We start from the raw sequence: 18,387 nt of genomic DNA on the forward strand, positions 1-18,387 counted from the left end.
GAGGTGGAATTTACAAGGTTAACACTTCAATCAATAGGTGTTGGTGTAAGTAAGTGGCAATGGAGGAGAAAGACTTCATGGCTACGTGCAATGGTTAGGGGGGCAGGTAATGGGAGTCCACATACTGAGTGTATAGATGTAATGGAGGGAGAAATCGTGAATGCATGAGTTACCCTGCTTGGCCTGCTTTTTCCACCCCTCTAGTACACCATTTACTTCTTTTAGATAATGCTTTGTATTTTGCTAGATAGCTCAAGGATCAAAGCTTGCCCTTTATGATATACCACTTTAATTTACCCTTTAAGATGAGCTAGTCCTATCACTCATCGGGGTTGGGACATGCAAGGGTTCCTTTTATGACATGGAACATCAAGTGCTCAACCACTAAATGATGGCTAATGAGGAGGGTAGAGCTCATGTTAGGAATTTTACGACGCACTAAGTGATGTCCCAGCCACCTTTTGCATTTTGATTTTCTTTTCTTTCATTGAGGCCATATTATGCTTTTACATTCTTTTCCATTTCAGTTTATATTGTTGTAGCTTGAAGATATCATCTATTATTGCAAGTACTTCATTCCTTTGAGCATATATTATGTTCCTTGAAAGACTTGATTTTGGCATGGCATTGGTTTACTCACATTTTCCTTGTAGGATATCTATATTATTGAATTATATTGGTTTACTCACGACTTGATATTAATGCTCATGTTTATTTATACTTCCTAAATTGTTCATTTCATTGCTTCAAGTTACATATTTCAATTCTCTGAATGGTTGATGCTCTAACTATTTTGCAAATTATCTCCTAGACTTGTTAGTTTAACAAGCTTCCTTTAGAAACCATCCTTAGGGTCCAACCCCCTTGGCTTTAGCTAGGAGAGAGCCTAGATGGAGAGAGTTGGGATTAGGTGACAGCCCCTTCTCTGAGCTTTGCCACCAAGGCCACACCTAGTGGGGTTGAGGATTTTTCCCACATTAACTTAGGTGTGTAAGAAAGGCGGCAACAAGGCTGTTGGCTGGTTGGCTGTCCAAATTAGGAGAAAAGTTCTCCTATAGGGTTGCCCATTTTGGTGGGTAACAGTGATATTGTTTAAGTTGATAGTTAAAACACGTTCTCCATGTGCCATCCCTCTTTGGAAGAAGTACAATAGTTGATCCACCTGGTGACAAACTAGGTTGGATGCAACCTTCATCCAACAAAACTTATCTGCCACTTTATTTTTTTCATTTTTCAATGAAGGGGTCCTGCACAATGCTTCATTCGGTAGAACAAATCTTTGTTGCAACTCTATGTAGTGTTCACTTGCATGGCTTGGAGGCATTTTGTGTAGCTCTCCAGAGTCCAAACAACTCAAAATAGTGCATCAATATTTCATGCCACTGCCTTTGAACCCGTGATTTTTCCTATCACACAGTATTTGTGCACAATGAAGCCTCAACGTCCTTCCACACTTGTTTGAGAATGCCACTCCTGTTGTGGTCATAAAACTAACATAGCAAACTATCATTAGTCTTTAATAAATATTTGTTCTTTATGGATGTTGGAACTTTTTCTTATGTCAATAAGTAATCTTGGTCATCTTTAACAAGTTTGTATTAGTTCAGGCTCCTCCAATAAACAACCCCTCAAACCTAAAAATAAGGATTGGCAAAAATAACACCACAAATATCCGAAGTAATGACATCAAACTCTACTTCATCAATATAATCTACTAAGATAACAAACATTACCTTGTACTTGAAACGGACACACAAATCCTTGTTCTCACTAAGCAAACCCAAAGAGTATGGTTCAAGATGCAAGATTGTGGGAAGGTTATATTTATTTACTGTCATTGGCCACCACTATCAAATACTGCAATCATAAGATCCTTCTTGATCTGTATCTTAATGGCAAATAATTTCATGTCTTTGCACATTCACAATTCACAATTTCCATCAAAGAAATGCCTTGAGGCACTATCAAGAGTGTTATATCTCTCCCTGCCTTAGCATATTCTACTTCTAACGTTTCTCACAACGTAGCCCCCAACGTTCATCCTTGGGATGTTCGATGTACTTACAATAATTGTAGCATGAAACATCACTCTTTTTCTTCATCATGTTCTATCCTCCTTTAGGCTGCTTAGATTTATTCTTCTATTGCATAATCACAATGAATGTCTTCTTTTGCACACTATCTTTGACAATGGTCATCTTCCCTTCACTAGAATTTGCTTCGGCAACATTATTAGAATTCCTCCAACTATTCAAATCTTTCACTAATTTAGACTTCCAACAGGCATCTTCAAGAGTGTGGATGTCAAACATTTCAAGCTGTTTCAGAATTGATGTGTAATCAATTGTCTTCTTTGCCCGATAACCCTAAGTCAAATAGTAAGGGTTGAACTCTTGCATGTAGCCATCTATCATCTTTTTGGGCTTCTACTGCAAGTATTGCCACTATTGTTGTTCCTCCTTGCAATAGTCGATATGTTAAAATTTATCCTTGATTGATGTTTTGAACTCGTCCTGAGTTAAGGCTTGTGCAACGCCAAGATTTTGTCTACACACATAAATTCTTCTACCAAAGAAAAATTTCTGCACATATGCACAACTTTGTGAAAGCAACTATGTCTTCATCTGTAATTGCTGTACTTCATCGAAGGAATCTAATTGTGGCTTGCCTCAGCCAATCATTAAGTGATATGGCATCTATTTGACCGTCATAGGGTAAAATCTCCACCTCAGTTTCCACTTTAAGAGAGAACACAAATTTGGTAATGGGTTCCCTTTCAAACTACTCAAACATTCACTCAAATTGCCTCCCAGCAGTTGTGCCAAAATGGTAGCATACAAAGTCATTAGAAAGGTTCTCAAAGTCTGCAGCAAATGGTCGATATTCACTAATTAAACATCCATGTCCCTGAGTTCCGTATTAATGCTAGCAACTTTGGCTTCAAGTAACATTGCCTATCTTTTTTGTGTGTGTAAGAAGTCTTTAATGGAAACTACGTAATAAATCAACTAGTAGTTGCAAAATGAATGCTCTGATATTAGCTTGATCCATGGCAGTGCAATTAAGCAGAACAAACACATTTACAAAACCAGAAATGTGAATGTGTCACTGGCAAGTTCATCTTGCTCCCAAATTCATGATATTTTTGGCCATCAAAAGATATGATAATGTTGATCTTGATGATATTGTTCCACTTTGATTGTAGGCCTTGGGGCCTATGTGGGAAGGCCCTAATTTACCACGTTCTTGTGTCTGGGCTATTGATCATTGATGTAACTATCACTTTTTGAATCTAATATATTAAGAAAAAGTTGAGTTGCACAATCATATTGTCATCCATGCTCTCAATTTCATGATATTTGATAGTCATGTTGATATCTTTTAATTCTATCTAAAAAGTTTAATTCTATTAGCTCGATCCATGGCAATGCACTTAAGCAGAACAAACACATTTACAAAACCAGAAATGTGAATGTGCCACTGGCAAGTTAATCTTGCTCCCAAATCCATGAGATTTTTGGCCATCAAAAGATATGATAATGTTGAGTTTGATGATATTGTTCCACTTTGATTGTATGCCTTGGGGCCTATGTGGGAAGGCCCTAATTTGCCACGTTCTTATGTCTGAGCTGATCATTGATGTAACTATCACTTTTTGAATCTAATATATTAAGAAAAAGTTGAGTTGCACAATCATATTGTCATCCATGCTCTCAATTTCATGATATTTGATAGTCATGTTGATATCTTTTAATTCTATCTAAAAAGTTTAATTCTATTAGCTTTATCCATGACAGTGCACTTAAGCAGAACAAACACATCTACAAAACCAGAAATGTGAATGTGCCACTGGCAAGATATCTTGCTCCCAAATCCATGTGATTTTTGGCCATCAAAAGATATGATAATGTTGAGCTTGATGATATCATTCGACTTTGATTGTATGCCTTCGGGCCTATGTGGGAAGGCCCTAATTTGCCACGTTCTTGTGTCTGGGCTATTGATCATTGATGTAACTATCACTTTTTGAATCTAATATACTAAGAAAAAGTTGAGTTGCACAATCATATTGCCATCCATGCTCTCAATTTCATGATATTTGATAGTCATGTTGATATCTTTTAATTCTATCTAAAGCGTTTAATTCTAATAGCTTGATCCATGGCAGTGCACTTAAGAAGAACAAACACATTTACAAAACCAGAAATGTGAATGTGCCACTGGCAACTTCATCTTGCTCCCAAATCCATGAGATTTTGGCCATCAAAAGGTATGATAATGTTGAGCTTGATGATATTGTTCCACTTTGATTGTATGCCTTGGGGCCTATGTGGGAAGGCCCTAATTTGCCACGTTCTTGTGTCTGGGCTATTGATCACTGATGTAACTATCACTTTTCGAATCTAATATATTAAGAAAAAGTTGAGTTGCACAATCATATTATCATCCATGCTTAGTCATGTTGATATCTTTTAATTCTATCTAAAAAGTTTAATTCTGTTAGCTTGATCCATGGCAGTGCACTTAAGCAGAACAAACACATTTACAAAAACAGAAATGTGAATGTGCCACTGGCAAGTTCATGTTGCTCCCAAATCCATGAGATTTTTGGCCATCAAAAGATATGATGATGTTGAGCTTGATGATATTGTTCCACTTTGATTGTATGCCTTGGGGCCTATGTGGGAAGGCCCTAATTTGCCACGTTCTTGTGTCTGGGCTATTGATCATTGATGTAACATGCACCTAGAGGTCCTACCTTTTTAGTTGAGTGCAGTCTATTGTTGTACTCCACAAGATATTTTCATTATTAATATTCCATTATCACAATGAAATATAACACCTGCTTGTGAGTTTAAATTATATCAACTTAATATCAATGCTCTTTCTTGATGAATTAAAGGAACAAAATCAAAAAATAGCAAGTAAATAGTTTAGGTTCTTCAAGCTCACTTTCTTTGTAGAATCAGTAAAAGATATCAGGTATGTTTCTGATTTACCATAGCAATATCAGGGTAGCGCCGTAGTAGTAGCTGAACTACTAACCACACTCCCACTTCTGTTCCTGGATTGGATGATGCCAGGTGAGAGAAGACAGATCTCAGAAGGGATGATATACAGCCATAATATAAACCTTTTCTTGATGGACTTAGCAGACCAGGCACTAGACAAAAGAAGGCAATTCCTAACTGCAGTGTAGAGTCAGTAACAACCGTGAGACGATGACCAACTGCTACATCCTCTGAACTAACAGATTTGCCTCCTAGGGCATGAAACCAGAAGTTAACCTGAATTCAGAAAGAGTTACGATCATACACAGAACACATTATACGGGCAACAAAGCAACGATAACTAAACAATACCAAGCAAGGAGTACACTACTGATGCTTAGAAGAATCATACGGCAGCTAACAGAGTTCACCTCCTCATTGGTGGGTTGTAAGTCACCTGCACAAGTGAGCACACAATATAACCTAAGGTGCCCATGCAAACGCCCCCTCCATCCCTGCTCATTAAATGCCACTTCTGCATCTGTAATCAATGCTCTTCGCACATGTTGAACAACCCCCTCGATGTCTTTAAGAGAAGCAGGGACCGCTGCAGAACTAAAATACTCTTCTAACTGATTCGATATGTTTTTCATTTGCTGCAATCTTGGCAGAAAATGCACCGGTTCCCTTGATGCCAAACACATAGATGATAGGATCCATTTTGAGGTCTTTTTATTAGAAAAGATTAATCTTGAAAAAAATTCAAGCTCATCGTGTAACAGTTCAACAGTAATGTGCATGACCATGTCAGCGAAGGTGCATCTTTTAACAAGGGCTTCACGACAAGTGAAAGCTAGCTCAGGAACAGATTGGCATAGAAGAACAAAAACCCAACACGCTTGTTGTATGCAATGAGAAATTAGCAAAGCCTGATGTTTGCTAGCATCTTTGGAAGCCTGATATGAAGCTGTGTTCTGTGAGACAGAACAAACATCAGGGTATAAAGTATCTCTGCCATTTTTTTTAAGAAACCTTGATAAAAAGTCTGCAAGCAACATTACAGTGGTTTGTTGGATGAATGGATTATTTATTAAAGTAGCTGCTAAAAGAGTTGCACCCCACTTTGCTGTAAGCAGACCCTTCGCAAGAATATCTGCATAAAGCACAGCATTGAATGTACAATCAATGGTTATCAGACTAATACTTAAGAAGCACAAACATACTTACAAAACATAAATACTCCAGTAAGGGAAATTCAAGGAAAAGGAATGTAATAGATTATCAATAGTAAAAGATAAAGATGCTCAAAGATGGAAATTAAACTAGCTGCTAAAGAAAAGTGGTTCTGATGGTTCAACATAAAGAGATTAACATAATGTGTTATGTATAATTGAAAGCCGAAACCTGGTTCTAATAGATCAGGACAACGAGAAACTGCAATTGGAAGCAGAGACAATATATCTGAAATAAAAGAATCGTTGCTCCAGATGCTTCCCTCAACCTTGTATTTTTTAATCCACAAGCTCTCTGCATCAGTTCCCAAGTTGAGTCTAGTATAGAATTCAGATGCAGCCTTACGTAAGGAACTGATTGCAATCTTTGCTCGATTAATCTGTGAAATAGAATAAACCCCATTATTCATCATGCAAACACCATGTGCAATACAATCAGTATAGCAACAGATTGAACTTGAACAGGTGGCTAAAAAATTTTAATCAATGAAAGACGCTGCATATGCAGATTGTAACTACAATAGCCAAGAAAAGCAATAATCAAGAGAAAGCACTGAAAGCAGAAACTGGGCCTGAATCAGAAATGGAAATCAAAATATATTTTAAACTTAAAAGCAAAATCACCAGACTCAGAATCAGCAAAACCCCGCCAAAGCAAAAGAGCAAAGAGTTTGAATCGGATCGGGAATAAATTGGTCAAAACTCAACAAGTACAAAACACAGTTTAAATTTAAATTTAAAATAAAATAAATAAATAAAACATTTTTCATTGATATCCAACAAAGCCACGTCCATATAATGCACAATACCATAGATGTCCAAAATTTCAAGGATGAATAGGTTTTTCATATATGATGAGTCCAAAAGGATCCAAATTGAGAACTCGAAGCATCTGCTTATTAAAGTTAACTAAAAACTGAATACTAGTTAAAAAATACTGAGTAGTTTCCCCCATGACAGATAAATTTCACTGAAACAGGCTGAAGTTTGAACAATGACTGAAATCACACTGAAAAGGGATTTTAAGGCATCCTGGGAGCTCCATCAAGTAAAACTTGGTCAACACAGAGTTTGACTCTTCCAAATCAGAAAAAATAATCTGCTCACTTATGTGATCAGTACTTGCCATCTGGAGGTTTAAATCGTGATTCCTCTAATGCTGCTTTGAAGTTCCATCCTAGGAGTAGCTTGTGAAAAAGTTACAAACATTGTCCAAGACTGTTAAGCATCCTTCACCAAACAAAACGATAAAAGAGAATTATCTTATGTTTCTTGTTCATTTCCTACAAATTTATCCCAAGATGTAATATAGAGAAATAGAGGCCACTGAAAAATATTGGTAATCAAAACTGTACCATATGTCAAAACAAGAAGTAATGTGGAAGTTCATTTTTTCTTCGTTTAAGGGATAATCATAAAAGTTTAAAACTCTTCACAGAAGCCTTCACTCTGAAATTACGAAATTCTTAGCAAGAACATTATCACTGGCACGGATATGGAATCTAGATGGAAAGAGGATGCTCTAAGAAGGGAAAAAGATGTTTGCAGTTCGTGCCAATCCTAGAAAGATGTAGTTTGTCAATAACCTTCATCCAAAGCTGGGAAGCATCCTACACTGAACTACAGGATAAAAGAGAATTAAATTCAGGTCCTTCGTTTTCTCCTACAAGATTATCCCAAGCTGCACTTGAGAAAAATTATAATCAACTGGAATAAAGTTAATAACCAATATTCGTGTCATAAGTCTATCTTGCTTTAAAATTTCTAGTCGAGTTGAATGTAGGTTCAATATCAGATATGCAGTTGTGGGTACTAGGTATAGCTAGTAAGTCAAAACAATAGCTAGTAAGTATGTAAGTAAAATTATTAATGTAATGACCACAAAAGTAGTTCAATGGGACTGAAGAAGAGTACAGTCAGTACGACTACAATGTGGTAGTGCAAGTGCACCACCTAAAAAAATGCTAATAATAACATATAAAGAGAAAGAAACCAGTAGTAGTGCTTCCATGGCACGATACAAAATAATTACGGTCTGTAATATCCCTCTGAGAGAGATTACCCTTGTGCTGAAATTCTGAGTTAGGCTTTCAATAAACATGTGACAGAATTGTATTCTATAACAAGGATGCAGTGCTTCATCAATCTATAGAAAGGTGATGCCCTTTTGTTGAATGCACAAATAGTATAATAAGGTACTCAAGCAACAATTGATTATTCAAGCAGCAACTGTAAATTAGGGCTAATTTGACCAGCTATTATGCAGCACAAAGATCCACAGATCTCCAACACAAACTACTTTCTATGCTTACAAACTGAAATTATCCATGGTTATGTTATTCAACAGCTGGGCACACAAACTATCTTAACCTTAGATCAACTGACGCCGCTCAGATTTGCTGTTGGACTGTGTTATTTTCAACCCTAAATTCACTGCTTCAGTCCTTCCATGTGTCGCTCTGATTCCAAATGTTGGGAAAAATACTGGGGGGGGTGAATCAGTATTTTCAAATCATTAAACTTTTCAATTTCATATCCAGATCTCTGTACGCGACTTTATTGAAGGCAACCCGCATATGTACACAACTGGTATTCAGAGTCCAAACAACTAGAGTACATACAGTAAACTTACTTTTTCAATTAATTCATCTTCTGTTTATCATAAGCCAGTGCATCAATAATTCATTAAACATTAAACAGACAATAACCATGTGCAGTAATAACAAAATAAACCCTCACACATAAGCAACACACATGAACACAAAGATTTAAGGTGGAAACCCAATGTGGGAAAAAACCACTGTTGCTGTCGTCTTTGTCTTCTTTTAATATAAAGAAAAGCCTTTTACAATCTTGTACTCATGCAAACTCATACCAGCACGCAGGCACCCACATGTAGAAGACTACAACCTTCGCTCGTTCTCCAGTTCCCACTGGAAGGGAGTTCCAACCCCCTGTTCTTGTTTACCAGCACCCTCCGGAAGGGAGCTCCAACCCCCTGATGTGATCTACCAGCTGCTACTGGAAGGGAGCTCCAACCCCCCTGATCTGATCTACAAGCTGCTACTAGAAGGAAGCTTCAACTCCCTCATTGAAGGCTCCAACCCTCAACACTTCTGTGGACCACGTTTCATAAATTTTCATACTAGATCCACTTGCTACAAAACATCACAACTTGTAGGCCACGTTTCATCAAATTTTCAGACTGAATCCACTACCAACATTTAAGCCCAAAACCAAATAGCAAAACTGAAACTAATCACTGCAACAAATCACTTAATCATCAATTGAAACAACCAATCTTTGACCCAACTGAATCAACTATCAACTAAAACCCAATCACTAAATCAATCGAATCAACCAATCAACTGAAACCCAAATCAAAACAGTCATATCATTGTAACCAGAATACCAATCAACATACTACACATCACAGAAACCAAATTTTGTTACTGCAAACTTTGATCAACCATATATCAAAATATATACGCTACTTTACAGTAGCAAACCCGCGTGTGTACGCGCTTTCCATGAAGCATATCCGCGTAGAGATTTTAAACAACTGAATCCTGAAAATTAAACCAATGTTACTATGAAATAAATACTGAATCATACACATATCCACTGCATCATTCTCAAACAATCACAGAACCTTCACTAAACTTCAATCATAAATAGCAAGTATCTTCAACATTCTTCAATCAGTCAATTCATCCTTTAAACATTACTGTTAAGCCCAAATCATCAAGAAGACTTCATTGACAGATAGCGGAAACATAGCAAGATTGATTAAACTGATCAAAGATCCTTTTCATCAAAACCCTAGTTTTTGTACGCATTTTCCTCAAAACAAACCCGCGTGTATACACGCTTTTCGAGAAACAAACCCGCGTATAGATCAAGAGATATACGCGACTTGCCAGTATTAAACTCGCATGTGTACGCGCCTTTCAAGCTATAAAGCCCGCGTACATATCTGCAATTACTGGCACAAAACTTCGCTGCATCACAGAACTTCAAACATACCCAGATCTCGGCATACACAGAAAAATCATGCGTCAAGACACTATCAACACAGATCAAATCACCTCATAATCAAGATTGTCATCTCAGATCTATTGGATCTGATCCATCATCAAATTCCTGGGTGCATACTTAGTTTTAGATCAAGAAAAACATCAACATCCCATTACATGCATATTTGCTTCAAATCTAACTATTCATAAAATATTCATCACTTGCACACCATCTATCACTTTGATCTTCATCTCCTTATATAGCTTAGCCCTTATCCAATACCACAGGTCAAAACCATACTCCAGCTAATGGTTTTCTTAGACGGGATCAAAACATCCGTTGTTGGGATCAATACCACAGGGAAATACCATGGTGCGGAAATTGTACGTGCCTTTGCTTCTTCATACCCACATGTGTACGCGGCTTTTCTTAACAGAACCCGCATATACTTCTTGAAATTTCATCTTTGTCATTCCTCTGCCTCTAAACTGTTATCCCTTTGTCCAAACTCTCTGTCACATTTGTAGACACATCCTGTTGACATCTGTATCAAGTTGGTTTCCATCAAAGGACAACTCATCAAGTAGGAAGGACAACACATTAGTCATAATGCCAACCAATGTTGTTAAAAGCGCGAGCGGGATTAAATCAACGCCGGGAATAAAGCGGAAAAAATCGGCAAAAGCGGGAAAAAAGCGGAAAAAAGCGAGAAAAAAGCGTTTGGCACAAAAATATTCATTTTTTTTCATTTTTTTTCAATTTTTTTAATATCTAAACCATCTACAACATAAAATAAATACATTGACACATAAATATGATAAAAAAACTAATATATAAGATGTTTAATATCATTTCTAGCGCTAAAATCACACATAACATTGAATCATGTCCTGAATAGTAAGTCCTGAGTCCCAACTCAGCCTCAAAATATCAACAAAAAATATGATAATGTATCTCATCATGTCATAATGACATAATGTCATATACAATAAAATGAAAGTCTAATCCTATTGATTTCCTCTGCCCCTCTTGCGAGAAAATGGCACAGCTTTCTCTTTCCCTCTAGATGTAGAAGCTGGTGCCTGTGCTGGTGGAAATGGCAGTGGAGTCTGACGTGCTCTAGAAGCTGAAGAACTAGTAGTAGCAGCTACAGGAGGCTGAGGTAGACGGAGACCACGTCCTCTACTGGTGGTAGTGGTAGCCCGGGTAGGCGGTGTCACCTCCTCCTCCTGCTCCTCCTCCTCCACCTGCTCCTCCTCCTGCTCCTGCTCCTCCTCCTCCCCCTCCTCCTCCCCCTCATCCTGCACTAACCAATCATCAGTGGGATCCATGAGAGGCCTCTCGGTCTCAACCCTCCATTCAGCAGTGGTGTCAATCCCATCCAATGAGATGGCTTCCATATCAGGTGTCCTCTCTAGTTGCCTCACCCACAATCGAAGATTGTAGTAGACATAGACCATGTCATTAAGTCTATGGGACTCCAACCTGTACAAAGTTCATGAAATAATAATTAATAATTAATATTATAAAAAAAATATTGTTTAAAACTTTAATGAATTCAAAAATTTATTTGGAAATTTGCAATATTTTAAATGTTTAAGTGTTAACCTATTGCGCTTCTTGTTGTGTATTTTTTCAAATACACTCCAATTGCGCTCACATCCTGAGGAGCTGCATGTTTGGCTGAGGATGCGTACGGCAAGCTTTTGCAAAAGGGGTACTCTGCCACCATACATCTTCCACCATGCGTCTACAACAAAATTACAAATAAAATTTTAAATAAACATAAGAAAAAAATGGAATTTGAAGAGACAATGAAATTTGAAACAAAGTTACAAAGTACAAACTAAAAAATACCTGGCATTTTAATCGTCCTATCAGTGACAGCCATCTCAAAGCCAAATGTGCCACCTGACATCTTATATGTCTCAATTTGTCTAGAGATCTCTATACGTTGTTCTGGAGATCTCACCATCTTCTGGACACAGGTTAATAATCCTTCCACGACCTCAGCATCAAAATCAAACCCACATGCATAAGAAAATGCAGGGTTCAGGAAAAGCCCAGCAGCATGAATGGGACGATGGAGTGTGTTGTTCCATCGCTCATCAATCACTTCCCATAGAAGGAGTTGTTTCTGAAACCCATCATCTCCCTTATCATCATAGTAGGACCGAATGGCTTCTTTGGCCCTGTCCATGGCTTCATACAAATAGCCCATTGCGGGCTTCTCACCATCAACCAACCGAAGAACCTTTACCAAAGGTTCAGTAACGGCGCACACCTCCTGCACTCCCGCCCAGAAGTCTTCCTGGTATGAAACTAGTCTGCATACCGCCTCTCCTTCTGGTTTGCGGCTCATTGACGAAGCACGCCACTCCTCTGAAAGAAACATTCTCTTCAAATCCCACATAGAATTCAAAAGGGATTGAAGAGATATGAAACTCGTCGCAAACCGTGTAATGGCGAGGCGCACCAACTCTTTGTTGTTGGTGAATCTTCTCATCAAGCTAAGCACAGATGTATGATTATATATAAATTTTGTGATGCTTTTTGATGAGTCAACAATATCTTTGACAAAGGGAATTTTCCCTATGTCCTCTAACATCAAATCAATACAATGGGCAGCACAAGGTGTCCAAAATAAAGTAGGATGCCTGTCCATAAGCATTCTACCAGCAGCAACATAATTTGCAGCATTGTCCGTTATGACTTGGACAACATTTTCTGCACCCACCTCCAAAATAAACACATCCAGCAAATCACATAAAGTTCTTGCATCTTTGATTTGATGAGTTGCATCAATAGATTTGATAAACATAGTCCCCTTGGGACAACTAACCAAGAAGTTTATAAGGGTTCTCCCCTTTTGGTCAGTCCAACCATCTGACATAACAGTGCATCCTGTTTGTGCCCATGATGCCCTAAAATCCTCTAATCTTTGGGTGCAGTCACGCTTTTCCTCTTGAAGAATCCGGCCTCTGAAATCATGATAAGAAGGGATTTTGTACCCCGGGCCAACACTGGCAATAGCATCAACAGCAGGTTGGAAAAATGGATTATTCCTTACAATGCTGAAAGGAATATCACTCCAGAGGAGAAATTTTGCCATCAACCTATTAGCTTGTTCTTTTTCAGTTCTTTTTAGCATTGAACCGATAGTTGGTTGTGAACCAGGTGTGGTTCGAGGAACAAAAAATGATGATGCAGCTACCGGATTGACTGACGCTGCAGTAGAACCAGTGCCACTTGGTCCACTTCCTTCAGCTGACCTTCTTAGTTGCCTTTTGAGTTCTTCTTTGGCCTCTCTAGTGTGCTCTAATTCTCCCAATGCTCTCATGGCTCTTTGGATAAGTTCAGGATTTGTATTTATACAGGGCCCCACATCACGTCCAGGGATTTGTGCAAGGTGGTACTTCAACCTGTACACCCCCCCGCTTATCTCCTTTCCACACAACTTGCAATTCAAGTTTTGTCTATCATTCGGAGCTTTAGGTTCACCATATTCCCAGAAAGGATCCAATTTCCTTGGCATGTTTGTTTTTGAATTTTGAATTTGCAAACCTATGGAAAAATAAGGATTAGGAAATAGGAATTTAGGATTACATAATACAAATTACAATTTAGCATTTACAAAATTACAAGTTAATTATTTCCAAAATCCCAATTTCCAAACCCAAGTTACCCAACCAAATGCCAATGGCAAATGCCAAAAAACAATGAAAATTCAAAAAACATAAACAATGTTTAAAAAAAATGAAAAAAAATAAATAAAAAATTGGTTCTCATAGTCATAACAAATTACCCATCCCAAATCAATGAAAAATTACAAAAAATTCTTTAAAAACAATGAAAAACAAAGTTTTTAAAGAAGCAAAACAAAAAAAAATTAATCTACATACCATTTTTATGGACAAATTGGTGATCTTGTCTTGGATTTCTCCTAAAAACACTTGGATTCGCTCCCAAAGTCGACCCAAACCCTTCAGCTCTTCTCCTTCAGCTCTTCTCCTCCTCCTCCGCGCGGCGACAGTCAGAAATGACTTAAAAAAATTCATTTTTCCTTATTAAAAGCCCGCTGCCCGCGCCCTCGGCGATTTTTTCGGAAAAAAGCGCTATAAAAAAAACCGGCGATTTTTTGGGATAAAACGCGCGTTTTATGCGGTCTGGTGAAAAAAGCGCGATTTTTTGAAAAAATCGCGATAAAATCGCGATTTTAACAACACTGATGCCAACATCACCTTTGTTCAACCAGGTGACATCACTTATAGCCCAGGCTTGGGCTTGGCCTTGTGCTGACCCACTGTCACAAAATCCCACCAGTCGTACTATCCCTTGTTGCCCCATCTTTCAGCCAACCACACCCTTTAAAACATTGAACATGGCCCCCTTAGGCCACCTGCTACCCTGAATTTAGTCTTATCCTATTACAAAAGATGAGAAACCAGCCCTTTCGCTACCTCAAACAAGCCCCTGCATTTCACTACCTAAGATAACCCAATCTGTTGCCCTTTTCTAGCCCTCGTTGTCTCTAAGAGATAGATCCCAACCACTCGCTACCTCAAAAGGTAGATTCCAACCACTCGTTGCCTCAGTAAGATAGATACCAGTGCATCGCTGCCTCAGAAAGATAAACTCCAGCCCTTCACTACCTCAGAAATATATATCTCAACCAGATTTTGGTCATGTAGCAAGGAAAAGTGAAAATATTGGCGAGGGTGGAATCTTTCACCATTGGAACCAATCACAAAAAGGGGTCTTAAAACCCTCCAAGAGCCTCAGCCCAAAACCAAAAAGAACAACAATTCAAATTGATCATAATGACTCTCCTCCCTTCCTTAAATAGATTCTCTTTGGGGTTTTTCCCTCCTAAACTAAAATTTGAACAATTTGCAAGTTTCCTTCCATTTGCCCCAAATTAATTTTATTATCTAATGTTACCTAAGTAACATTATATAATAATTCCCCCTTTTGAAATGACTATAGCCTATGGGGTTAGATAGGCTACTACGTCCTTCCTTGGGCAATTAACTCGAAGAGGACATTACAGATGGTAAGGCCTGCAAATAGAGCTAGAGATTTTGGGTCTAGCCCAAGTGGTTGTGGGATAAAGTATTATCTTCCCAATTCTATTCCTGTAAGTGAAATGTTGATCTTATTATGTGTATATTGTCGTAATGGCTTTAAGCCCTGTGGTTGACCTAGCCTTATGCCCCAAGGAATCTAGGGTTTACCTAGGGTACCAACCTCGTGGGGAAGTGCCCTAGGGTTATCCCCAGGATATGATGATGATGATGACGATGGTTATTAATGTCAACTAACACCAACTTTGGTCTATCGAACCTTAAGAAAACATAAGGAATTACTTGGTTTGCTTTAGAATTTCATTTCTATATCACCATAGTTTTGATGAGTTAAATGTTTGGAAGGTCGATATTGTAGCAACTATTTTGAAATTAAGATCTAATGTGGGTGCAAGCAGGGCATTTTAAGAGAGAGTGTTTTTCATCTTCAACTTTCTTAGTGTCACAAAGGTGACAAATTCTATCGACCCATGACATTTTAGGAATTGTCCAATGTCATATTTCACAATGGAGCTCATGAGGATTTGTTCTTAATTTGACAATGTTGCCTTTCTTTACATTGGTTAAAACAAAGAGATACTTTTGATCTTCTATATTAGGGTTGATCACCACCTTATAGTATCTTAATTTTCTCCTCAAATTTAGATGCAATAATATTTTTAATAATATTGGGGTGGGGGAGGCAAAAGCGAGAGTGGCTCTCATTGTCCTCGGCGGAAAAATCGAAGCTCAATTCCCGTGGGGATTCGGTCAAACTACAAACAACCAAGCAGAGTTCCTAGCTCTTTGGAAAGGTTTGGAAATAGCCTTGAAAAGAAATGTCTCTAGGCTTGTGGTTTTTGGAGATTCAATGGTAATAATTCGACAGGTGGTTAAGGCTAAGTGTGGAATGAGTTATGATCTTTTTTCCATTCTTCTCTAGATTCTTTTATTGACCTATCAATTTGAGCATATAGAATTTATTCATGTATATAGGCACCTTAACTCCATGGCAGATGCTTTGGCCTAGTGTGGTTCTGATATGGCACAAGGATTACTCGAGATGGAGCAAAGGAAGTTTAAAATTGTTAGTTTTTGTAGTATCGGAGGTGTTCTAGTCTCAAAACTTTGTGGAGAGGCTAAAACAAGGGAGTTCTCCATAACCTAGAAACCATTTCTAGAAATTCCACCTAGAAGTGTCTCAATTAGATTATTAGCCTATTTTTAAATATTTCCTAAGTCTAAACTTAGGAAAAGTGGTTAATTAATCAGAATTAATTGAGATAAAGGTGTGAATCATCTAAACACAAATTGATTGGGAAATAATTTGGGCCCTTGATTAAGTTTTAATCTTGGTCATTAGAGGTCCAACAGAAGATTATAAGAAGTCAATGGGTAGATGGAGAACACACTTGTGAGACACACAAAGATCGATTTCCTTGGAGAGTTCAATTTTTTCAGAGAGCAGTTGTTGTCAAAAGAGTTCGAGCTTCAAAAGGGAAGCAAAGACAAAGAGGGGCAGGGACAATGAGGCCGAAGGAAGATTTTCCAAATCTTGAGGGTCAGGGACGGTGAAGTCTGAGGAAGATTTTCCAAATCCGATGAGTACTTTGCAAAGAGGCTAAAACTTTCTCCAGGAGGTTGCGCAGAGGCAGCACAGAAGCCTCAAAAGGGCAGTTGATTTTGCTGGAGGTGAAGACGTTTTCAGTTCCAGAAGTCACAAAGAGGTTCCAGAGGGCCAGAGAAGCATTTTCCCAGTCAGTAGGAGGCAGGACGGCTAGATTAGCGGTCGATTCAGGCAGCACCAGAGTGACGCAGAGCCTGCACAGGCCAAGTTGGACAGTTAGCCTTTCAGAGCTCAGACAGTGTCGGGATTGCTCGGAGTGAGGGTAATTTCCCTCAAATAATTTGTTCCATTCTTCTCTCTGCAGGATTTCCATTTTTCGACATCCAAATTGTACTCAGATTATTCGTTGTTGCTTAATAATATGAAACCCTCAACTGCTGCACCAATTTTCCCAAGTCAGATTTTTCCAAGGACTTTAGTCCAAAAATAAGTGTGTCAAATTTTATGTATGTGTGCTAGAATATTTCTCAGTTTCCAGTGCTATTATTTTCCGCAGTATTTTTGTGAAGATTGTAGTGTGTTTACTTCATTGTTGTCATAGCAATAAACTGCTAATCTAATTAACAATTAGAAGAAATAAGACCAGTTGTTGCAATATGATTTCAGTAGTAAAACTTTCATTGTTTCACATGGTATCATAGCATGTTTGATCAGATGAGGAAGCTCAAAAGTGGAAGCAAAGTAGGACAAGTTTCTGGAGGCTGCGCAGACCCTAAGCCAGGCAGATCGATTTTTCAGTGCAAGTTGGCAAAAAAATCAGCTTGCCAGTTGATTGATTCCGGCAGGTAGAGGGAGCAGCAGCAGCTTAGATTTTTGCTTAGCAGATTCCTTGTTTGGGCGCAGAGGGTTTTGCAGCAGTTTGCAGTAGAAAAATCAGCGTTGGGTGGATGAGAAATAACACAAACACCGGGAAATTTTCTCTCAGGGGATCTCGAGTTTTAGAGATCTAATTTTTCCAGTTGCAGTTTGGCAGTAGCTGTGAGTAGATTTCCTCACTCTAGAAGGGAGTGCGTGTAGCAGATCCAACAGAGGGAAAGAGTGAGATTTTCAATTAGATCCAAAGATGGCCACAGTTGGGATTAGAGATCAAGATAGGTTGGAGGAAGCCTCCAACCATGTCATCTGGAAGGCTAGGATGTCCTTCCTTCTAGATGAATATGGCCTGAAAGCCTATGTGGAGAATGTGGTAGCAGTGCCCCAACATGTCGACCAGCACAAGGAGTACAAAAAAGAAATGGCAAAGGCGAAGCGGATGATTTTGGATGGAGTTCGAGATCATCTAGTCTCCCATGTGGCAAACAAAGGTACGGCCAAGGAGATATGGGATGCTCTCTCTAAGCTATTTCAAAGTTCTTCCAAGAAGCGGAAGATGTTTCTCCAAGAGAAGTTGAGGAGCATAATGTTGGAAATCAGAAAGGCAAAAAGATTTTCTTTATGTTTATAATTACTTGTGATAT

At 38.4% G+C, this 18,387-nt stretch overlaps 2 protein-coding genes across 4 annotated transcripts in view; both read right to left on the bottom strand.

Moving 5' to 3' along the window:
* The window catches only part of LOC149260536 (uncharacterized), a 216,938-nt gene that overhangs the window by 175,001 nt on the left and 23,550 nt on the right, over nt 1-18,387 (bottom strand). The window contains exons 2-4 of one of the 3 annotated variants that reach the window (XM_089420797.1): nt 6,396-6,603; nt 5,423-6,144; nt 5,001-5,288 (exon numbers count right to left, since the gene is read on the bottom strand). In XM_089420797.1, the coding sequence (XP_089276923.1) occupies nt 5,001-5,288; nt 5,423-6,144; nt 6,396-6,603 (1,218 nt within the window). Of the gene's footprint in view, nt 1-5,000; nt 5,289-5,422; nt 6,145-6,395; nt 6,604-18,387 lie in introns of those variants that run through there. The other 2 variants (XM_089420801.1, XM_089420805.1) reach the window with 2 other exon arrangements.
* On the bottom strand, nt 11,135-12,690 carry LOC149260537 (uncharacterized). Its single transcript, XM_089380205.1, has 3 exons — nt 12,098-12,690; nt 11,849-11,990; nt 11,135-11,725 (listed from the first exon to the last, which is right to left on the bottom strand). Exons 1-3 carry the CDS (start codon nt 12,651-12,653, stop codon nt 11,248-11,250), a joined length of 1,176 nt encoding a protein of 391 aa, XP_089236331.1. The 5' UTR covers nt 12,654-12,690; the 3' UTR covers nt 11,135-11,247.

The sequence above is a fragment of the Pinus tabuliformis genome, chromosome 6, assembly GCF_031772625.1.
Source record: "Pinus tabuliformis cultivar Carrire ecotype Pingquan chromosome 6, CPIR1, whole genome shotgun sequence".
Lineage (NCBI taxonomy): Eukaryota > Viridiplantae > Streptophyta > Pinopsida > Pinales > Pinaceae > Pinus > Pinus tabuliformis.